Raw genomic sequence first — 23773 nt, forward strand, 5'->3', positions numbered from 1 at the left:
CCAGCAGCCCCATGACGGTGTTTATGATTTTTATTATGGTGCCTTTTAAGGACTGTTGTTATTTCTGAACTCAGATGTGGGATGAGCTGTTGTATTTTCTGTTGTTCACTGCTTGGTAAAAGCTGTCATGGGGGGGTTATGAGGACAGTGGCCCCACAGAGTGCAGTAATGCTGCTGGGGCTGCGAGTGGGGCAGTGCCAGGACACTGAGATAAGGGCAGAGACCAGAGCAGAGAAAGCAGAGGCAGCAATAAGGGTCTGGGCACAAACCTATCTGCACGGTTAGGAAGAAACCCACACATTTTCCAGCTCCACTTTGCATCACCGTGTTTATTGGGTTTGCTTAAAAAAACAAACAAACAAAAAAACCAAACAGAAATAGAAAACTGAAGAGATGCATAGGCTGCCCTATCGCATGCTCTACATCCAAACACAGCTACCTCAGACACTCATCGTAACCACAGCTGCACCAGGACACTGCATGTGTGGGCATTGGGGTGCAGTGGGCACAGAACCCAGAGGGGACCCAGGGGTGCTGGTGGCACAGTGCCTGCAGAGATGCATTCGGCTGCATGCAGCCCGCGTCCTACTGTCTGTCCCCTTCTTGCAAGCACAGCCTGAGTGCCTGCTGCATCCCAGGTGGGCACCCCCTTTTTGGGATCCTGCCCTCTCCCCACGCCTTCCCAACCAAACCAAAGCGGCACCATCCCATCCGCCTCCCTCCCCGCGCTCCGCTGACCCCACAGTGCCGGGTGAGGAGGGAAGGGTGGGGAGGAGTGGGGTCCTGGCCGGCAGCCCACCTGCATCCCGCTGGGCTCAGCACACGGAGCAGCTGTTGGTTTTGTTCATGGGGGGCCGCAGCCCGTGCTCGCTGGGGAAGGTCTCCCTCCTCCTGCAGAGCGCGGGGCCGAGCCGCCCGGGCAGCCGGGCTTGCTGCAGCAGCTCCCTGAAGACCTCCAGCACGTTTTCGTTGTCCTTGGCTGACGTCTCCACGAAGCGGCTGTTCCAGTCCAGCTCCACCAGTGACAGCGCATCCTCTGCCGGCACCTGCCGCTCTCCGCCGCTCTCCGCCTTGTTGCCCACCACCACGATGGGAGGGAATTTGTCCTCCTTCACCTCCAGGATCTCCTCCCGCAGACTCTTGACGCTCTCAAAGGATTCGGCGTTGTCGACGGCGTAGACCAAAGCGAAGGCGTCGCTGTTCTGGATGGAGAGCTTCCTCATGGCTGGGAAGGAGTAACTGCCGCTGGTGTCCAGGATCTCCAGCGTCACGGTGGCCCCGCTCACCTCGTACTCCTTGCTATGCAGCTCCTCCACCGTGCGCCGATGCTTGGGCTCAAAGGTGTCCAGCAGGAAGCGGCGGATCAGGGCCGTCTTGCCCACGCCGGCTGCGCCCAAGAAGACCAAGCGCACGTGGCTCTTCTCCTTCCCTACCAGGGACATGGCTGGGAGCAGAGGGCAATGGCTGCTCTACAGCTGCCGCTCAATGTTTGGGCGTCCCTGGGCGGCTGCAGCTCTGCTGTCCGTCTGTCTGTCCGTCCCTGCTCCCCGTTCTGCAAAGTTTGGTGCCACCTCTTTGCAAACTCCCAGCAGACGCTGTTCATCTTTTATCCTGGTTCCAATCTGCCATGTGGCACCCGGCTGTCCAATCTCTGTAGGTTTAGGGTGCTGAAGGAAGGGAGGGCAGGGAGGGAGGAGAGCAGGGTGCTGCGGGCCAATCCGCGCCGCGCAGTCCTGGAAAGCTACTGCGGCCCTGGAGAGCACCGCGCTGCATTGCGCAATGCATGTGTAACTCACCGCTGCCGGCAGCGCCGGGAGCCGGCAGCATCGCTGCGCTGGGAGATCTGCTCTGGCTTCTTGGCATGGGCTGCTGGGCAGGGAGCCATGGGGGCTCAGCCTCCGCTTGGGTGGCTCATGGGCAGACGTGGCAGGGGATGCCCGCTGGCATCTGTAGCTTTTCTCGTCCCTGTGTGCATCCTGGAGCTCGGTTGCACAGCAAATCGCTGTGGATGGGCTCAACCGCTCTGTGCTCCGCTGAGATAATTGACTGGAGGGGAATGGTGAGAGCTCGCTGAAAACCGCACGTCAAAGCCTTCATGTCCAACTGTCAGTTATGTGGTGGTTTCATGAAATATTTATCCCGAGGGAAAAACAAAATCTGCCCACAAACAGCACCCTGTCACCTCCGTGAGCCAATGCTGGGCGGTGCGTTGGAAATGCTGCCCTGACCACAGCCACGCTGTGACCCATGTCCCTGCTGGTACCTGGAGCACTGGGGCACGGCACACAGCTGTGAACACAGCGACCATGGGCAGTGCTGCGTGTCCCTGGCATCGACCGTGGAGAGAAAGTTTGGATGTGGGCCACATTCTTAGGCGGCAGCATGGAAAAACTGGGTCAGAGCTGGAGCAGTGCCAGGGCGATGGGCAGAGTGCTGCAGACCTTCAGCGCTGGGAAATGGTTGTAAAGCTCACTGCTGTCCTGGGCAAACGGTGGAGGAGAGGGTGCTCGGTGTGTGTGCCCAACGGGTGCCCCATCCCTGGAGGTGCTTGAGGCCAAGGGTGGGCCCTGGGCAGCCTGAGCTGGGGGCACCCAACCCACAGCAGGGGTGGCACTAGGTGGGTTTTGAGGTCCCTTCCAACCAACCCAACCCAACCATGCTGTGGTTCCATGATCCTATGTTCATTGTGTTGGGAGGATGAGGGCTGTTCATCAGCACACGGGTTGAGTGCGTGGTCTCAGTGGTCACTTCTTCTTTTCAAGGTAGAGTCATAAATCATGAAGCTGGTTTCTGAAAGATGGAAGTCCAGAGGGCACCTGTTGAAAAGACAGGACGAGCCTGTAGCACAATTTTGTGTTCGTGGGTTCTTCCCTTAGCTTTGGACTTGCTTTTGTAATACTAATGCAATTGATTTTCTTTCCACTGCAAATTGCCAGTTTCACCCTTGTTTTGGCTGAATTTGTCTGCTGATTTGGAAAGTCCCTTCCACAAGAAGGAAGGGACTCCTTCCTCTCCCTCCTCTTCATGCCTCACCCTATCCATTGTGGCAACAGCCAAGAGCTTCACTGAGGTGAGCAGCCCTCCCCTGCAGTCTGCTCTGGGCAAGGGGAGCGTTGGGTCCCTGATGGAGGGCCTGGTGCTCGACTCTCTGGCACTCAGCACTTTGCACACCCTGTACTCTGCCCAGATAATGTCCCAAAGGCGATGCCCAGGGTTCACCCACAGTGAAGCTAAGGTGCAGCAGACACCACAGGAGCTCGGTGAGCCAAAATCTGGGAGGAGGGATGGATCCACGGAGAGCATCAGCTTTGGGCAAAGGGTGCATGTAGCTGACACAGTGACCACATCTTGGTGCCATCAGCTGAACCAAAGATGGTATCTAAGCAAGGCACAACACATAATCTTAGCCCAGCTTCGGGAACAGTTTAAAGCCAAACGTAGATATATTTCTTTTCATCAGGAAGGAATTCTGTTCGTGCTTCTTTGCGTCCCCCATCACTTCTCACATCAGCTGTCTACTGTGCATTTTCACATCTGTGCTGCTATGGTTACCAAGAGCCTGAAAGGTTCTAAATCTCCCTCAAAGCAACGGAGGATTTCGGAAGTAATCTCGTTAAGAGATGAGCAATGAATATTTCCAAAGGCCCTTTGCATGAGTCTCTCTATGCTGTAGCTGATGGCTGCTGGCGGGAGAGAGCGCAGAGCGGGGGGACCCTGTGCCAAGGGAGGGGGAGAGCAGCTCGGCTGCCATTGCAGCCTTTTGTGTCCAGCCTAAATGTGACATTTTAGCTCGGATGGGTCCAGGTATGGGAACAACTAGCAGTGACTTCATGCTGAGCTTGCCTTGCTGCCCATCTCTTTTGGCTTCAGCATGTGCTCGGTGGCAGCATTTGGACAGCACAGGCTGTCACCTGCCAGACAACCCAGCGCCCACCCCACACTGCCTGCTTTGCCTCCTGCTTCAGCCCATGGATAAATTCATGGTGTACGTGAGGGCAGCTGCGTGTGCTGCTGTTCCAACCAAGACAGGAGCAGGGTGGCAATTAGAAACCACAGTGAGAGCATCCTGAGCTCCCATCTCTGCAGGCAGAAGTCTGGTGGGGGTCTGGGGTGAGAGGCATCATTTCTCCCTCTGGAACTGAGTCCTGAGTTGGAGACGTGGCAAAAACAGGAGAGGATCTGGCACCTGAATAGGGCTGGTGATTAATTAAAGGCTCTAATTGCAAGGTGGGACAAGGGCTGAGGTTGACCAGGCATCAGCAGGGTGAAGGATGGGGAATGGGCAGTGGATGTGCTGCAGCTGCAGTCTTGGTGGTGCCATGGCTCCAGTGCTCCCAGTGCTCCAATGACCCCAGCGTACCCATTGATCCCAGTGCTCCCAGTGACCCACTGCCCCCAGTGCTCCCAGTTTTTCCACTGCCTCCAGTGTTCCCAATGGCCTCAGTGCTCCCTGTTCCCCCAGTGCCCCCAGTGACCCCACTGCCCTCAGCATCCCATTGACTCCAGTGCTTCCATTGCCCCCATTGCCCCCGGTGCTCCCAGTGCCCCCAGCAGGCAGCCAGCACCCCCACCACGACCCACAGCCATACAGGAGGGGGTTAAAGCCACCCGTTCCCCAGCAGGAGATTAAATCCGAATGGCCTTTGCTTTAGCAACAGGTGAGAGGAGAAATCTGAAACTCCATACATTTTCTGCAGCCCCTGATGCATAGATGTACCGGCGCTATATGTGCTCCGTGTCACCGTCTGGAACAGTGTGTTATGGAGGATCCTGTTCCCTGTTCTTGGGTACGTGCTGCCTCGACGGGGAGGGCTCGGCCGTACGGTGACCCCACAGCCGGATGGGGTTGGTGATGAATTAAAGGCTCTAATTGCAAGGTGGCACCAGGGCTGGGGGTTGCCTGTGCTCCTGGCCAGGCATCAGTGGAGCAAGTAATGGGTGGGGATGAGGATGGGAAGGTTATGGGGTGGGGAAGGGATGGGGGATGGAGATGGGGATGAGAATGGGAATGAGAAGGGGATGGGGTTGGAGATGGGATGGAGATGGGATGGGAATGAGGATAGGGACAGGGATGAGGATGGGATGGGGACAGGGATGGAGATGAGAATGGGGATGGAGATGGGGACAGGGATGAGGATGGGTTGGGATGAGGACGGAGATGAGGATGGGAATGGAAAATGGTGATGGGGACAGAGATGAGCACGGGTTGGGTGAGGACAGGGATTGATATGGGAATGGGGATGGAGATAAGGACAGGGATGAGGATGGGTTAGGATGGGAGTGGAGATGGGAATGAGATGCCCTGTTGTGGACATCACTGCTGGTGGCACCAACTGCTTTGAGGGCACTACTCGAGGGCATCCTCCCTGCCCAGCCCCACAGCCCCACACAGCACCTGCTGATCCAGTGGGAGCCATGTGCAGGACAGAAGAGGTGTGGACAGCATGTACCGGCGGGGTAATGGGAGCCGGGCTGCCTGGAAACACCTCATGTTAGGACTAAAGGGATTTAGCACAGCTGTTCTCAGGCTCAGAAGAGTTTCTATAGCATCTCTTATCTCGCTCCAGCCAGGATTAGCAGCGGCAGAGAGAAGCTTGCCTCTCTCTGGGCCACCGACACGGCATTTCCTAAGGTGACGCCGGGTGAGGCTGTGCAGCAGTGCTATGGGGTCATCAGCAGGTGACAGCTGTGGCACTGGGCATGCTGGGGTCCATGTCCCTTGTGCAGGGGTGCAGCCTGGCCCCTTCGCATGCTCTGTAAAGACAGGGAATGTGCTGCAGGCTGTCAGTGCTCCCAATGCTCCCAGTGCTCCCAGCAGCCACCTCTGCTTAGCTTTGCCCACTGCAGTGGCATTGGGGAAGGACACAAAGCACTGGTGCGTGATGTGATCCCTCTAGCCAGAAGCACAGGCTCCATCTTGGAGCTGAGCATCCTCCTCACGGAGCTGAGCATCCTCACGGGCTGAGATTCTCCCCCATGCAGGGCTGCAGCCCAGAGGTGAGGGGCTGCTGGCTGTATGGCTGATGCCATGGCTGACACTAACACCCCAAAGCAGGAGTGGTTTTGCTGTCCTGGGTCAGGATGAAGGTGCAGGATGTGTCCCACCCACCTCCAGGCTCCCATCCCGTTGTGCCTTGCCCCATCGCAGCGCTCTGCCCCCTCCAGCAGCAGGGAGATGTGCCGCTCTCGCCATGAAAACCGAGCGCTTTCTTTTTTCAGACTGCATGGAAATGTCACACTGTAAACACCCCGCGGTGACGCTGCCATTACCCGCAGTCCCTCTGACCATACAGCCACGATTCCTTGGGCCACCACGGCCTCAACATCCCCTTGTCCTTCAGAAGCAAAAAACCTTTTGCATCACTGCGACAAAAGCGACGTCAGCGTTGGCTCACGTGCCTCGCTCGTTGCTTCTGCTGCCACGTCTATGAGCAAAGTCCTTCCTGCTCCAGGCGTGCACAGGGGGAGCTTTAACCCCGAGCCAAGCAGATCACCCTGAGTGCTGCTGACAGCGCTGCAGGAGATCTGCCAGCTCCGCGTGCACCGGGGCACTGCGCCTGTCAGAGCACCTCATCCCCACATCCCCAAAATGCGTTCTGTCGGTGAGCAGCAGCAGCAGCAGCAGCGTGTGACCCCGCAGTGCTGGCAGCAGCACGGCGTGGCTGATCCGACGGCTGCCACCCAACCTCCGTCTCCAGCTTTGCTTTTCTGCACCACGGCCCTGCGCTGTGTTTGGGGAAGGTCAGGTCTCATCTCCACCCAGCAGCACTGGGAGGGGGTGCCGAGCCAAAGGCAGTGTGTGCAGCGCTGTCCTCAGCTCACAGAATCACTCAGCTTGAAAAAGACCCCCGGGATCCTCAATCCCACCCCCACCATGCCCACTGCCCACCCCTGAGTGCTGTATCCCCATGGTTCTGGCACCCCCCCTGGGATGGTGACCCCACCAGCGCCACTGGAGCAAGCAGGGTCACAGCCACCTGTGCCAGGTGCACTGCCTTTGTTTCCAGTGTGCGGTGACCCGTGTGTGTGTGTGTGTGTGCAATGTGATTCATAGCCCTTCCAGCAGCGTTTGAAGCCATTGTCTGTGGGCTGATGGATGGGGCTCAGTTCCTGCTTGTTGCACCACAGGGACGTGGGAAAGAGGAAGGTCTCAGCCCACAGCTCGGGCTCTGCTCCCCAGACCATGTGTGTCCCTCCCTGTTGCCAAGAACCTCCCTGGGAGCAGCTGCAAGGGGATAAAGCAGTGGGTTTTACCAAGTAAACCAAGGCAAGGCAACAATGTGCCAGAAATCAAAGCAGCTGTGCACTCCCTGCACCTCCTTACAGGCAAAAGAGTCATCCCCCACGTCGCATCCCTTCTGTGCATGCACAGGGATTCCAAAGGAAGGAACAGGTGGAAAACACTGAGCTCAGCCCCCTGGGCAGAAAGCAGCCCTCAGCTGGGGGCAGAACCCTGGGAAAGGCCATGATGCTGCTTCTGGAAGTCACTCCATGGGTCCCCATGGCTGCATGGCACACACCAGCCCTCCTGCCCCTCGGACACCCCCAGCTTAGCACGGGCAGTGGAGGAGACAGCCATCCCTACGGACCTTATATGTGAATGTCAGAACAGAAGGGGCCCAAGAGCTGCCAAATCCATCCGTCTCAAGCTGTGTTTGGCTGCAGAGTCCCAGGGTCCTCTCCCATATCTGTGTCCATGTGAGCCATCACCGAGCGGTGGTTCTGCCCACCACAGCCACCCACACTGTCCTCCATCAGAGCCCCCACAAGGAGCAGCTCAGCCCAGCAGCTGTCAGCAGAGCTGTTCAGACCAAAGCATTCCTCCCAGTGTCCCTTCCCTCCTTGTCACTGTGTTGTGCCCACGGAGCACTCAGGCAGTCCCGTGAAGCAGAAACGACGCGTTCTGGCAGCTGACATCTCCAGGAAGAGTTCAGCATGAAGACAAAATCACCCTACGGTCAGTTCGTCTTCCCAAGCTGCTGCCCTACAAACCCAGACCGCTCGTGGTGCCAAAGAGGAGAAAACAAAGGCACAGAGGAGGTTTGTCCTGTGTCTGTTTATGGAGTGCCAGCGGTGCGGGGTGACCTGGCACAGCCCCAGGCACCACGAGGCACTTTGCAAAGGGACATCGGCTCTGTCGTCTGCACCCCAGCACGGCTGGGACAGAGTGGGATGGAGGGGCGGAGGTGATGAAGAGATGGAAGGCTCCTCTGGGCCGTGCTGACTGCAGGTTTGTGCCCTCCCTGCCCTCAGCACGTTTCTGGCAGTATTTGCTGTGCAATGGCAGACCTGATGTGTTTGCCCTCCCTGAAGCAGGAGGCTGAAGCTCGTGCCATCGAGGGCAGCTCAGCGTATTGCCCTGCATCCACTGAGCTTCTGGGGCCACTCTTTGCGGGTGCTGTCCCAATCTGCTGCACTGCTGCAGCTGTCACTGCTCTGAGCTGGGGTTACCCTGCATGAGCCCTATGGGCGGTATCAGCAGCATCCCAGGGGGAGGAAGGCTCCTGCTCATCCCAGCATGTGAGATTCTCCAGCTCTCCTGCTTCCCTGTGCAGCTCCTTGGAGGCTGAACAGCATTCGGGGTCTCGGGAGAAAGGCAGGCAGAAAACAGGCTTATTTCTCTCTGTGGCACAGCAGAGCATTAAATATCTTCAAAGAGACTTGCTGATTGCAGCTGCTGGCATGGGCAGCTGTGTGCTCGAAAAGGAGGATGATGATGGTGGTGGTGGTGCAGAGCAGCTTCCCACCCCCACCGCCTTGTCCCAGTGCGGCCAGGGGACAGAGCAGCCCTGGGGCTCACAGCCATCTTCTGCTGCTGCTTTTGGTTCTCGTGAAGGACAAACAGAGGCAGGCGGCTGCCCGGAGCTGGCTCACGGCATCAGTGCTAGCATGCAATGTGTCCTATTTGATCTTCAGAAACAAAGAGCGGCACGGCACACAGCCAGATTGCTGCGGAGGGGATGGTGCCTTGCTGGGAACACATGGCTTTGTATGAAGGCTGTGCTGGGGACCCCACTGCAGCCCCACTACAGGGCTGGGGATGCCCCAGCTCTCACCCCACAGCCGGTCTGCATCCCAAAGATTCCAGGTGGTGGCTTTGTAGTCTGGCATAGGACGGGGGCCATTGTCCTGAGTGCCACCCTCACTCCACACTGGCTTTGTTTCGGGGTGCTGGGCCTCAGCAGCATCCAGCGGGCAGCAGCCACAGCACCCTGCTCCCAAATCCCATCCCCAGGGGTCCCTGATGGCCTCACTGTGCCCAGTGCTCACCCCATTGCTGCTCTTCCCCGGGAAGAGGCGCTGCATCATAGCCATAAAAGCCCCAGTGCAGAAGGAGAAGCATGGAAAAGCAGCTTCGCTTGCATCCGTTCCAGGCTCATTTAGGGGTGTGCTCAGTCACAGGCAGCGCCCAGACTGGGGCCTCACCATGGGAACCGCTATTTGCCTTTCTTCACAGGCTGCGGCTCTCTGTGCAAAAATAAAAGCATCAGCAGCGCTAATGAAGTGGAGCCGGCAGTGCCGAATTGCTGCCTGCGGGCACCTCCGTACGGGGCTGCAGGACAGGAGCTGCTGCCCCTTTCCTGCTCACCCAGCCCGGAGCTGCGAGGCTGTTACAGCACGGTCTGACCAACAAAACACCCTGCGTGCCCCGGGCGGCTTTACCCACGGTGTCCATATCCGCATTCATCCACCCGCCCGTCTTTCGTTTGCCAAACGCTTCCCTAAAATCAGAGTCGGGGCATTAAGTTGGGGAACCAGAAGGTACTGCAGCAATTCCGTGCCGCGCAGTGCCATTCTTTGGTATCCGACGGAACCACCCCCTGGGCCGGGCACACCACGGCTTGCTGCAGGTCCTACGGGGTGCAGCAACGGCCGGAGCTCCGCTCTCGCAATGACCCCGTGCTGCGTCCCCGCCTCGCAGCATCGAGCTCACCGCCACGCACCCACGGGAAGGCGCGCGGGAGGCCGGCGCAGTACGCGGGCTTTTGGCGCCCCCTTGCGCCGCGCCGCGGTATCGCGCTGAGCGGATCCGCACGGCGCCCACTGGCTCCTCCCCGCCCTACTGCGGCTGCGCAGGATATGGCCCCGCCCCTCGGCAGCGGGCCGAGTGCAAAAGGCGGCGGGAAACGGGGGGCGGGAGAAAGAGGCGGGGGTGGGGGGTGATGGGGTGTGTTGGGTTTTGTTCGTTTCACTTTTCCGGGGGTGGGGGATGGAAAGAAAGCGGCTGAATGTGGAAAACGCCAAGTTTTTATTTCTCAGTGCCTGCACCCCAACTGGCTCAGGGTTCTCTTTTAGCAGCCTTACAGCTCGGATAAAAGCAGGAACAGCCCTAAATGGGTGTTCCGGCACCGCTCCGACTGCTGCCGTTGTAAAACCCGCAGGCTGACATTTACCGGCTGCTGCTTTAAAAACAGCACAGCTTTGTCTGCCGGACGGAGAGCAGAGCTGCCCACGTGTGAGCCGCAGCCTCCCAGCCGAGCAGGGGGCGTCTGGGGGGGTCTGCAAAGCAGCCATAATCCAGCATAGAGCCTCTGGACCCCGCGCCTGGGGACAGAGCATTAGCAAAGCCCCATATGGGAGCTGTGGGGATCAGTGAGCTTTTATTTTTAATAGAGGTGGAAAAAACCCAAACGAACGTATCTCTATACTGCTAATTTCAGTTTAAAGAAACTCCCAGCCCTCAGCCCTGTGCAGCTGGAGCCCCGTACAGCACTGCAGGGAGCACAGTGCTGGGCATGGAGTGCTGTCCTCCAGAACAGCTCAGGGCTACCAGAGGACTTCCTCAGCACAGCATTTTGTTCCCTTCGGCTATTCACAGAAAGGGACCGTGGTGTGCTGATGGACAGTGGCCAAGAAGGCCAATGGCATCCTGGCTTGGATCAGGAATGGTGAGCAGGACCAGGGAAGTCATCCTGCCCCTGTACTCGGCACTGGTGAAGCCCCACCTCAAGTACTGTGTTCAGTTTTCGGCACCTCAGTACAGAAAGGACATGGAGGTGCTGGAGCAGGTCCAAAGAAAGGCAGCAATGCTGGGAAAGGGCTTGGAGAATATGGCCTACGAGGAGAGACTGAAGGAACTGGGGCTGTTTGGTCTGGGGAAGAGGAGGCTGAAGGGAGACCTTATTGCTCTCTTCAAATACCTGAAAGGTGATTGCAGTGAGCGTGGGGTTGATCTCTTCTCACTGCAGGTGACAGGATGAGGGAAAATGGCCCCAAGTTGCACCGAGGCAGGTTTAGGTTGGATATGAGGAAAAACTTCTTTACAGAAAGGGTTGTTAAGCTCTGGAATGGGTTCCCCAGGGAGGTGGTTGAGTCACCATCCCTGAATGTGTTTAAAAACCATTTGGATGTGGTGCTCAGGGACAAGAATTAGAGGGTTGTTAGAGTTAGGGTAGTATGGTTAGGTTGCAGTTAGACACGATGATCTTGAAGTTCTTTTCCAATCTGAGCAATTCTGTGATGCTAGTAAAGAAAACAAAGCAACGTGCACCTGTGTGTATGCAGGCCCTGGGGCCGATGAGATGCTGTTACATGGGCCCCAGCAGGGATAGTTTTTCCTCCAGACCTACATTTCCTCACCCTTTGTACCTACTCAGGTCTCCATTCCCAGCAAAGACTTTATGCCTTCTGCCTCCCCCAGCAGCACAGCCTTGCTTTCCCTTTAATGCCCTGCAATCCTTGCAGGCAGAGGAAGAAAATAAAAGAGCTCAGACCCCCTTCTTCCAAACAGTTCACATTTATTATTGATAACAATTAAAAAAAATCTTTTAAAGACTATCTGTATTTTATTACCAAGAATGAGGTATTATGTATACAAAACATTTACAGAATTTGATATGCAGTTCATGAGTACGGACAGGTAAGTGCAGATGGACACAGGTAACAGGGAAAAAAGCCAACAGAAGAGCCATTGGCTGAGAGAAAGAAGAACAACAACATCACACAAGAAAAGAACAGGGGATGGGAAATTAATTAGTCAGACTGTGATGATCAAGTCATATTGCCACAGCACTTTGCTTAGAGGAGGATAAACTATGGTTTGTCTGGCATTTTATCCCCTCCAGCTCTTTGTGCTGTTGTGTGCTTTGAGCTCTAAAAGAAGTGTTAAGATTTACAGCAGGAAAAACCCAGAGTGTCACTTTTGAGCCAGCTCAAGTGAAAAACAGAACAGATCTTCAGACTTGAGAAGTGACTGCAACTCAAAAAGGGTCTGCAAAGCCAGACACCTCTGGAGACATGTGGAGTGTTGAATGTAGCAGTTTCCTTACAGTTGTCAGCAAAACCACCATCTGAGAGGGAGTGAGAGAGGAAGAGGAACAAAAAAAGAAAGAAAGAAAGGGGACCATCTTTACCCTTACAGCCTGGCAGGTGGGAAGTGGCATTTGCAAAGAGCGGAGTGCCATTAAGTTGACCTCACTGCTGCACTGGGAATTCTGGTTCCTGCACATCACAAATCAAACCACCTCTCCAGGAAGCTGAGCTCCTCGTAGGCAGACAGCTCACATCACACAGGTGGTGTGAGAACCACAGCAGTGGCTGTGTGCAGATCCCAGGCTGGGAGCTGTGTGACAACACAGTGGTGTCCATCTCACACAACAGCAGCTCCAGCAGCAAATGACAAGTCTAACCTCCATCCTCAACTTTTGAGTTCATAAAAAAAAAAAAACAAAAAACTGAGCAGTTTGGTTCCATTTAAGGAGACCAGCACCTCAACACAAAATTCATTAGTAAAATACATTTGCTAGCTCTGATGGGTTCCACTGCCAGAACTGTTCTGCAGGAAAGATGCTCCTTGTTACAGATTAGGAGCCACCTCTCAGAAGTTCTGAGTTATATATATTAAAAATAATAATAATAATAATAAAAGGATAAAAACACTTATACTCAGCTCGGAACCAGTTTTCCTCAGGCAGGGCATTCAGTATCTTCAGTGAATTTTTATCTTAAGTGAGTTCTGTTTTCCAAGTGCAAGATTTCAGCATGCTCCTCTACCACATCCCTCGACTCCCCAAGACTTAATAGAGCCAATCCAGCCTCCTAGCGAGGACTTCAGCAGCACAGAAGCTCCTTTTTGCCTGGATGAATAGCTTAGCTCTCAAACAGACAGACCAGGCAGGGTCTAAGCAAGCAAATGCTGCTGTGTTCCATGCAGAAAATCTGCCAGCCATGGTCTGTAGCCACCTGCTGACAACCCTTTGCTCAGCATTTCTGTGCCTTTCACTGTGCTTGGGACACACAGCCCAAAGTTGGAGAACACCTGAACCAACTTTAGCCAAAAGAGTTCAAGTAGGATTGCTGAGGTGTGGGTAGAATAGGGGCAATTCATTGCTGGCAGCAGCAACAGTGAGGATGGTTGAGTAGGCACCAACTTGGAATGTCTGCCACTGTAACACAGCATGAAGGTCCCTGTGCTTCCTGCCTGCTTTAGGGCTTCTGCTGCTTAGAACTAAAGTGCTCTGCTTCTGACACACACAGAAAAGGATGGGAGGCAGGAGGGACTGAGAAGTGCACGGGAAGGATGTAACTCGTGCCTCCTCTTGGCTGATTTAAGAAGCAAACAAACTGCATCGATTTCTCATAATAGCAAAGCTGCAGTAAGATGAGTTCATGGGGAGCATACAAAGGAAATGGGGTGAAGCTCCAGCACAGAACTGGAAACAAATCCTCAGGCCAATTCTAGATCAGCAAGGGAGAGCCTGCTCTCTGCCTCTCTCTCTATAGTGCTTCAAGCACAAATCCAAGGAAAGAATGAACTGCTTTAACCCATCGACACCCAGAGCTCAGATTCCCCCAAAAGAGCTCATACAAAAGGTATTATTAGTGTTCACTGCCTGCCCACAGCTCTGTGGGCATGCCTTGAAAAAAAATGGACTCACAAAGTCAAGTATCCAGCAACTGCTTTTCTTCGTCTCGGACATCACTTAGTGGCAATGGGAGAACAGTTTGCAGCACTGGAAGATCACAGGGAATTTAAGATGGCAAGAGATGTCCTGACAGGAGATTCGCAGTTAATTTCTAATGCATTATGGAGCATTTTTGGTAGGGTTTTCCTTTTTTTTTTTTTTTTTTTCCTCTTTAACATTTATACAATTTAAAAAAATAATCTTAACTGATGCACTGATCATTTTTCCTTCCAGGAGAGCCCTTATATTGAGAGTTAGGATTCGTGCAAGCACGCTTAAAAATATTTATGGCTGAGTTAGGAAAAAGGTTCAGGTTAAGAGACAGGAGGTTTGATCTTACAAGGACCAAAAAACACTAAGTTTAAAATTCAAACAGCTACTTTACTATCTACAAAAGGCTTTTATGGGGGGGTAGGGTTGGTTATTTTTTGCACAATTGCCAGTTGTATTGCAGTCAGCTGCCACAGGCTAAGGTCCGGCCATCTCATCCGATTGCTTTTCATCTGTTGTGGCACTACCTGGAAATCATGGAGCTGGAGTGGGACTGGCTTGAAGAGGTGGTGGCAGCACTGAGCTGAGAGAATCCACTGTGGCTTGATTCAAGGCTGGTCATAGATCCTCTGCAATAAAAACCCAAGTTGTACGCTTCCAGACATACAAGATTTGGTTTTCTGCAATGTATCTACATTGTATTTCTTTGCACACTGAATTAAAATCATTTTGGTGCAGGTGCTTAAAAGCTTTCCTGCTTTACCACGGGGACAGCAGAAAACCTTGCAAAGAAGAGATGCTGCTTAATAAGGCTGAGTTTCAGCAGGTAGCAGACAACTGAACCAACTCAGTTCCATACTGAGCTGCATCTATTTCAGCACGACAACCTGCCAAGCCTTGCAGCTCACAGTACTTTCCAGGAAGAGCAAAGTAACAAATGATGATTAGAATGAGATAACTGATTGGTCCCTTTTTGACATTATTTGCTCCCATTGCTAACTTTTTTTTCCCCCAATGCCAACTAAGGGTTATTTAGCCTGCTTTATGACACTAACGATGCTCCATTAAGAAATACAAGCCCTTACAATTTATTTCTACTTAAGTGGACTTGATAGTAGCATCAAAAGGGTTTGACGTGGGCTGCCCTTTACGATCCCTGGCCAGACATACCTGAAATCTTCAGATCCTATCACTTCAGTATAGTACATCACTTTGCATTTGTGAGAGGAGACCTGCAGAGATGCTAGCACGTCATCCACACGAGGCAGGTTGGTTGCAGCACAGGCAGGCATGCTATGAAATTTCCACTGGAGAATATAGAAACCAGGCCACCTGGTCACATGCGATCCCTAGAAGCAGCCACAGCCAAAATGGAACTTGGTTAACACAAGGATCTGTACGCTTGCAATTTGTTTTCCCAGCTTAGAAAGACTGCCCATATGCCCTTATTTTGTCCCCCCCAGTGCCAGTATTTCAACTGCTCAGCCAACCAGCAATGCTGATCAGCTGGGATCTCTGAACATAGAATAAATTTGTAACAGAATATCAGAGGTGCCTTTTGCTCACCCCCTCCTCCCCCTCCGCTCCTTAGAGTGACAAGGGGTTAGGGTTTATATACACTTAAAAGTACAAAGTCCTTGGTTAAAGCAATCTTTTTTCCCCTCCATTTATTTTCATCAATGGCTGTGAGAAGAGCAAAAAGTTCTGCCTCACAGAATGAGAAAGTGTAGTTCAAAAAGTCACTGTCCATACTTCCAAAGGTATAACACTTTCAATTAGATTAAGGCTGTTCAACTCTCATTTCAAGCTGTAAGGAGTAGTGGTGGCAGAGGATGACCGTAAACACGCATCATGTAAAAGCACACTTCATAAATAGGTTTGCAAATGCCATTAAAAGAAATAACGGAGCATTTTGGGAACCTTGGCCACGGGGTCCTCCCTATTGTTGTTACAGAAACAAACACCCAACTCAGTCTTCTTTTTCCAGACTAATCTCATTTCTGAGAGAAGACACCAGGATATCCTTCAGAATGTTTGCCTCAGAAAATAGTGCTCATAACTACAGCACAAAGCACACCTGGATGTGCTCTGCACATGCACTGTTCTAGGTAACTTTCCTCTGCTCCTTGCTGCTCAGTCTCAATCGCTATCAGACTGATGCAAGCTCCCCTTACATCAGATCCCATGTGAATACTGTCCCCCTTGCACGAAGCACGCAGCTCAGAACAGAAGCTGAAATGTCGGCCAAAAGCAAGCAGACAGCCTGGAGCTGAATCACCACTCAGCCATCAGTAATGTCTGTGAATGAGAACATGAAGGTCTGGAGCTACTTCAATCTGTTTCCACACAATAATTCAGTAGCCTTACCTGCACGCTTTCCCCTTCTTTGCAGATAAGAGGAGATTCCACCATGCTGTAATCACGGCCCAGCTGCCAGACTTTGTCTATCAACTGGACGTTGTTCCCACCAGGAGATGTGATACTGTGAGCTCCCAGAGAGTCTTTTTTAGGAGGCTGTGGGGCTCTCTTGGAATGAAAGATGTTAAAAACAATGTCGCCTTTACACACATCAAAATCCCAGGTGATCACAGATGAGGCATCCACAATCTGAATGAGAACCTGGGACAGGAGAAGAGTCCTATTAGACAGTAGCAGTTTGCTTGCTAAAGGCAGAAACTCTTACCAGAAGAGAGCTTTTTTATTGCTGGGCTTAATTTAGACTGTCAGAAGGCATTCTAAATAGAAGTTTCCTTCTGCTGGAGCGTCCTTATTTTAACACACAACCTTCAGAAGCTCTTGAGTAGCTTCTGAGAACATTATTTGTCTTTGCTGCTCATTCCATTCAGAGCCACGTCCTTCTAAGCAATGATATCTTCTAAATGGCAACAAGATGATACCAGAAATGGCCACAAACTTCAGCTGCTAAGTATGACAACATACCAGAGCTACAGAAGAACAAGGTGAATGCAGGGCAACTAAATAATCTCATTCTGAACCGCTTTCAGTTCAGGAGACAGACTCCAAAGCAGAGAGCTGAGATGGAAGACTAGGCTGCAGCCATACCTCATGGGGAGCTCCTTTGAAGACACTTGCAGACTGGTAGATTGTTTCAGTCCAGAGCTTTATGTCTTCATTTTCCAGCTCTTCTGCTGTCCGGTACAGGGACTTGGGAACCAGCCCACCCTCTGGTACTTCACACTGAAAATATAAATGACCATTAAGAAGCATCCCCTCTTTCCACCTTGCTCTCTCTGCCTTCTAGTTTCAGAAACAACTTGCAGCCAGCAAGCATTTTGAAGAATGAGATGAACAGAATTTAAAAGTAATGTCAGAGTTTGCACACCATATGCATGTACATTTTGAACAAACCACTAAAATAAATAAATAGCTTGCATAAATTTGCAGAATCAGATGCCAGAGGAACAGCTTTACTTCATACACAAGAGCTGCCTTTACAGAAAACATCTGTGCAAGTGGTATTGTCATCACTCAGGCTGCCCTATGCTGAAGACATGCAGGAGCCACTTAAAAATCATGATTATAGCAATTCAGAATTGAAAAAAATTGAACCCACAGAGACCTGGAGGAACTGATGTAGCTGAACCCAAGGACTAAAGATGGAGGAGAGACACAGTAAGTTTCCAAACAAGGCAAAAAGATATTGCAGTGAAGAAGGTAACAGTTTTCAAGTCACAGCTGTCTTGACAGTTGAGTACTGGAACTGATTACACAACATCCTGCAGCACAGTTCTTTATTAAGAAGCCTCCAGCAACAAAGTTTGACAACACTCTGCTCAGGAACAGGTTCCATAGAAGTGTTTGGGGCAGCAGAAATATTCCATAACTGAATTACAGGAGAGAATTGAAAGAACCTTCGAGAAGTCTTTTTTGTCCAAACATCCCGAAGTAAAGAAGAAAAAGACCCTGTTATTGCCTGTGACCAGCAGGAAGCATTGCAGCAATTTGCTTTCTGGTAACCTTCACTTCTGTTTACTCAGGCAGTAGATTTTACCCACTTCTCAAGCTCTGAATTACACAGTACAAACTCTCCACTGAAAGCTACTGCTGCTATAAAAAGCAGCCCACTGAACATAAACATATGGCCTACTCTAAAGCATCTAGCAGTGCTCCATTGTAGTATGAGACTGCAATTGAGAAGAACTAGATGCATTCTCAAGAACAGTGCAGAAATTAATCTAGAAAATGTTAGCAGGGGTTTAATAAGCAAGCCTGGAATTATCATGTTTTAACACAGCTGAGTACAAAAAGCTAACAATAAGCCAATCAAACAAAATCTAAATGTTACAGTGATGGAAGCTTCAGAAAGTGCCTGAGTTGCAGTGAAACAAACAAGTTGGCAGTCAGAAACATCATGGAGCAAAAAAAAATATCTTAAAGCACTGTTGTATGTTCTGTTGATGGATCTGATTGACACCTACAGCCCACGTAGGAAGCAGCTGTTAAGGCACGTGACACGAGACTGAGAAATTGCAGTACACTCCAGCAAAACATTGTTTTCAGTTTGATGTGGTCAGCACAGATCCCAACGTATTGCACGTATGAGATTCAGGTGTTTGTTAAGCCCTGCTAGCAGCTGGGCCACCTCCTTGTGCTCCTTATGGTATCAGTCAGTTTGTTCAGATGATGCAGGCTTTTCTGATTTGTTGGTAGTGACATGGCCAATGAGATCTGGTAGTTAAAATGAAATATTTTCAGTTGGGCCCATGCATGTCAGAGTATTCTTTGACCATCAACTTTTTTTGGACAGTTGAGACCACTATTGATACACTGTTAAGTGAGAAAAGAAATGAACAGCTCCTAGATGGGCACAGAATCATTTTGGCATGTTTAATCAGTGGTATGATTTGGCTCCTGATGGTGACAATAGACAATAGATGGTGACTTTTGCTCCTCTAGCAGACTGGTAAGGATACTTCTGAATCTACAGAATATTTGAAATCTTGGGATGATGGCAGACCATAAAATGGCATAGTCTAGCACACTGGCTATAGCTAACCTTTCATCTTGCTGCCATGAAGAGGAAATAAAAGATCTTACACTGCATCTTACGCCCTCACAAAGATGCAAACAACAGAACCACACACAGCTCCAGGCACCTATACTGAACACAACAAATGCTAAGGTCAAGAACTGTGGTCACACAATGGCCACCGTCAGCCACTGTGGCTCCAAAGCTTGGAATTCAGTTCTCCTCTTCAAAGGCTTCCTTTTGAATTCTGACCAAAACCAACAGGCTTCTTTGTTTAGAGGAGTGAGGGGAAAAAAACCCAACCCACAAGTAAGTCTCTATATGCACTAGTTTAAATTCATACCATGCACTCTCCACCAAGAAAGTCAGGAATAATTTCTTTATCGATGTAATCCAGCAATCCCCCAGGGCCCTGGTAGTCATTTCCAGCATAAATAAGGAATTTCTTTCTAGTGTTGTCATCAATGAATGGACTAACCTATAAATGAAGAAAAATAGAATAGATCAGGTTCCCAAGTTTGTCTTGAGGAAGTGTTACTACCTTTGTTACGAAAATTCACACCATAGCTTTTTAGCTAAATTCAGTGGCTATATAATAAAGTTTATAAGGAGTTCTAAATCCATTCCAAGAATCCTATGAAAGACACACATCCAAAGGAAACATTTACTGCCTATAAAGCCCAAAAGTGCTTTTACAAACTACAAATGCAGAGCAGAGTACTGAGAGCATTGAGAAAGACCTTGAATTAAAAACATACCAGTGTCCAAAGAACTGGGAATACTCGAGGTGCTCTCAAGATAAGAAGACGACCCAAAGTCTCAGGGTAATTAGCTTCTACCACCTCAATGATTCTTAGCAATGCTTTGACACCAGGCCTCCATAAATGCCGCATGTTTAAGCCTTCTAGATCTACTAGACAGGTCCAAGAGCTAAATTTTAGAGACAGAAAGGAAAAATAAGTCTCACATGGCAGAAAAAATATTCTACTTGCTGGTTCAGGTGGGAAGACAGATTTCAGCCTGCACAGGGGCAAATGAGATGCATTTATTTATATCCATTTCATGTGTCTTATGCACACGTCCAGTACCCCGGACTCCACTGCATGTAAAAGTGTGATTACAACTCAAAGCTAGCTCTGCTATGAGATCTCAGGAAGAGAAGCTTTTTTTATAGGATTAAATGTGTTCTTCAGACAAAATACCGAGCTTTAGCATGTGCTTTGTTTATTTTCCAAGCTCTCGTCTCACCCTGGGCACAGACTCAAGATGTACAGCTGTGCTGTACCAGCTCGCATCCATGAAACCACGTGCAATGTTAAAAAGAAAGAAGTGTTTGCTGTTTCATATGTAGCCCTTTAGCAAGTGTCATGCTTCCATCAGGCTTGGAAGTCACTCAAGTGGTAATTAGGGCAGGTCTCAGTTAACAGTAGCTGTGCTTCTAACTGTATGTGAAACACAGACTGCCCTTTGCTTGGTCCATTTAATAAATGGAACTCAGAAGCATTACAATGCACAATGTCATCCCACCCTCCTCACCCCCACAGTGATACTTGGTAATTCCTGAAAAGCAGATTTATAATTGATGTTTTTTACCTTATTGGTCTGCCAAACACTTTTGTATTCTCTTCACATCGCCTCAGACCTTCTTCATTTATGGAGAGAACCTGCACAAGAAAATTGTCATGAGAAGGCAGTCTGACGCTCAGTAGGAAGGATAATGAAAAAAAAGTGTTCAACCAAATCTAATTAAAACTACAAGCTCAAATCAGCACAGACTTAAGTGAAAAATTATAACATATGATTGATTTTCCTGAAAAATTACATAAAAATGTAGTACTTAACTTGGCATCATTTTTCCCCCTCCAAAGAATCACAGAACACCAAGGTTGGAAAAGACCTCTAAGGTCATCCAGTCCAACTGCCCACCTATCTCCAATGAACGAACTAGTGATTATTGTGTTCACTTCACTGGTTGATCTTGCTGAAAGAATAAATGTGTCTTTCCTTAAAACCAGGAACAGGTAAACAATATGTGCTGGAAAAGCTACTGGAGAAGAAAAATGAAATCCAGCCCCTGTATCTAGAGGTTACTGTGGCTATGACTGTCATTACTATTGAAAACCTGGAATTCTGCAAGCCTTCTGCCTAGAAACAGAAAATCCACAGTAACAGTACGAGTGCTGCCTTTAGAAAAGGTAACATTAAAAGTAAGTATTCTTCCTTTAAAAATAAGTTGTTCTAACCCTCGTGATAAAGTCTTGAAAAAGTCTGAGCATGTTATTTTCTCTTCCGCACAAGTGCAGAGACTTAAGTTTGAAGCAGCACACAAACTGCAGAAGAATCCACAAGAGTGCTAACCAATAACTACAGGAGCTGCCAAGAACTACGCCTTTCCACCATCGGTTTGCAGTTGGAAAGAATGCAGAAGACCAGGAGCTTTCAGATGTATTCAAACTGAAAACAGACGGACAGAGAGTACATCAAAATATCCAGTGTGATGGATGTTCTGGCAGAAAAGGAAGTTTCTAAATGAAAATATCACATTGTTAGCAACTTGCTGGCTCCAAAAATACTTACGTATCGAAGCAAGGCCTCTTCCCCAAGAGCCCTCACTAAGCCTTTGGTATCCATCTGTCCCAGCCTCAGCACGTACAGCGGGCGGCCATCTGAGTAACAAGGACAATTACATCAACATAACATATTTTTACAGTAATAAATACAAGAGTGAAGCAGCTTTACGCTAAAAATCCAAATGGAAACGAGCCATATTCAGTTCTAACTTTGTTGTACAAGTGGAAGGAGGAGGACCTGGAATAGATGGCAATATGAGCTTAACCCTGCCCAGTTATACCACAAGATCACCAGTCAATGAACTGCTTACAGCAACCACTTTGGACAGATGCTACACTAAGCGCCGAGAGCTAAAGAAACAAAATGTTAGCCTCCAGTTTTGCTTTCTGAGTATTTGAAGTCACACCTTCCAGCTATATCACGACAGCCTCCCTTATGCAGTCTGAGCCTGGAGAACACAGGCTTTGATCCAGGGATCAGCTTCAGATGACCCTCTGTATTCAAGAGGTTGCCTTTTCACAGTCCTCTTGCCACAGTATGCTGCTACTGTCCCAGGATACAGCAGCACTAAGTTTAACAGCTGCATTATCTGAATTTAAGAAAGGCTGCTGGTTCTTTATAATAGGAGCTAGTTGTCTGAACTAGTTTCCATCCTCCTCCCAAGGACCCGATGTATTTGTTAAGCTTTGCTCCACTTATTCTAGTACACAAGCTAATAATCACCAACTTATAGAACTAAATATGCTATTAAAAAAAAAAAAAGGAAATCAGCAAAAAAAGGCAGCTTTCTCTATAAAAATCTCCCTCAAGCCTGTATGTCTGTTTTTATCACTTAACAACTGCAAACAGAATAGCAAATTATCATGAAGTCCTTTAGGAGTCGAGGAAAGAAACCGTCAGGATATGCAATATTAAAAACAAATTGCAGAGCCAAACCACGTTGCTTATTTAGCAAGGACACTGCTGCATGAAAGTTCACAGGGTCAGCTGATATTTAATCTGATGGTCTGAAAAACAATATTGTTTTAACACCAGCACACACTTATCTTGTTTGGTTTTTGAAACGCCACACAAAAAAGCAGCTAAGCTTCCTAGTAGGTGCCCCTCCCTCACAGATGCACACGCATGCAAAACTAAATAGTTTACTAACCTTCCTCCACCCAAATGACACATGAAGGCTCAATTGACAGCCTTGTATATTTAATTCAAGCTTAATCATTTAAATAAACATTTGACTCAAGCACTCTTGACACTCTAAAAGCCACTCATGTAAAGAAACACTGTGCTAACTGAAAGCCAAGATATTAACTTTTGCACTGACAGCTTCTTTGAGACAGCACACTTTGCCTCTGTTTTAGCACTAAGAACTATGCAGAATTCTGCTAGCTTATGTTTGGCACATCTTGCTTATGTGGGAGGGAAGGAGCAATACTGGATAAGAGGATTTTTTTAAAAAGCTGCCCATTAAAGTTTTAAATCGTACAGAATTGCTCGGTTTTTCAAGTCTGTTTCCATTATTGACAGCCCTGCTACTATTGAGGGAATGGCCCAGAGAAGGACAAAGAAACCGAGGAGAAAGGGAGAGGCACATGAAGTTCACAATGCTGAAGATCGGTAACAACTCAGCTGTTTTGCACCTTCCTGCTCACTGGCAGCAGCCTGTTGTGTGTCTGGAGAGCAAGGACAAGGAGTGACAGAAAGGGGGGATGGATCCACAATTCTTTTTCCTACAATCTTTATGATCATATTCTCAATTTCCACTTTCTAAGTTCGAGTCTGTCCAACCCAGAGCAGCAGGGCAGAGCCATTCAGGCTCCTTCTCTTTACAGCAATAAAGCTTCTGCTGTGTCCTCCTGGCCAGGACTGCAGACAGCTTCCTGTTATCTACTCTGTAACAGGAAGAATTGGCAGAAACAATGGTGCCTAGTGGGGAAAGGTCTACAGCAGAAGGACAGAGATAGCTCAGAGTAAGAGACCATTTCCTTATCTACAGAGCCCAGCACGCCTCAAGCAATGAGTTCCAAAACATTTCATTTATTGTGCAACAAGACCAGTGCACAATAAAGGCAGCTGAGGGACAAGGGAGCACATCATGTATAGTATTCCATGTTTTAAAGATTTGGCCATGCCAAATACATACATACAAATACAAATTCAACCAGAGTTTCCTCCCATCTTAAATAAACCCGCTCTATTTGGTGTTTCTGCAACATCCCACTTCTCTTCATTAAGCTGACTGTAATGCCAAATAAGCATGTATGCCATGAGCAGACTTACCCAACATCAGAAATAAGTTGATTAGAAAAAACACATTTAC

The 23773-nt window shown here is 49.7% G+C and overlaps 2 protein-coding genes across 2 annotated transcripts in view; both read right to left on the reverse strand.

Moving 5' to 3' along the window:
• Window positions 1–309: 309 nt before the first annotated feature.
• LOC100548666 (GTP-binding protein Rhes-like) lies at window positions 310–1672 on the reverse strand. The gene has a single exon (XM_010721271.4). It carries the CDS (start codon window positions 1440–1442, stop codon window positions 816–818), a length of 627 nt encoding a protein of 208 aa, XP_010719573.1. The 5' UTR covers window positions 1443–1672; the 3' UTR covers window positions 310–815.
• A 10046-nt stretch (window positions 1673–11718) lies between these two features.
• SEC14L1 (SEC14 like lipid binding 1) overlaps window positions 11719–23773 on the reverse strand; it is a 37288-nt gene continuing 25233 nt past the window's right edge. Inside the window, exons 9-16 of the mRNA XM_010721272.4 lie at window positions 21463–21551; window positions 20479–20549; window positions 19644–19815; window positions 19229–19363; window positions 16959–17093; window positions 16263–16514; window positions 15066–15244; window positions 11719–14524 (exon numbers count right to left, since the gene is read on the reverse strand). Coding sequence (XP_010719574.1) covers window positions 14419–14524; window positions 15066–15244; window positions 16263–16514; window positions 16959–17093; window positions 19229–19363; window positions 19644–19815; window positions 20479–20549; window positions 21463–21551 — 1139 coding nt within the window. The 3' untranslated portion in view covers window positions 11719–14418. The remainder of the gene's footprint in view (window positions 14525–15065; window positions 15245–16262; window positions 16515–16958; window positions 17094–19228; window positions 19364–19643; window positions 19816–20478; window positions 20550–21462; window positions 21552–23773) is intronic.

The sequence above is a fragment of the Meleagris gallopavo genome, chromosome 20, assembly GCF_905368555.1.
Source record: "Meleagris gallopavo chromosome 20, MGAL_WU_HG_1.1, whole genome shotgun sequence".
Lineage (NCBI taxonomy): Eukaryota > Metazoa > Chordata > Aves > Galliformes > Phasianidae > Meleagris > Meleagris gallopavo.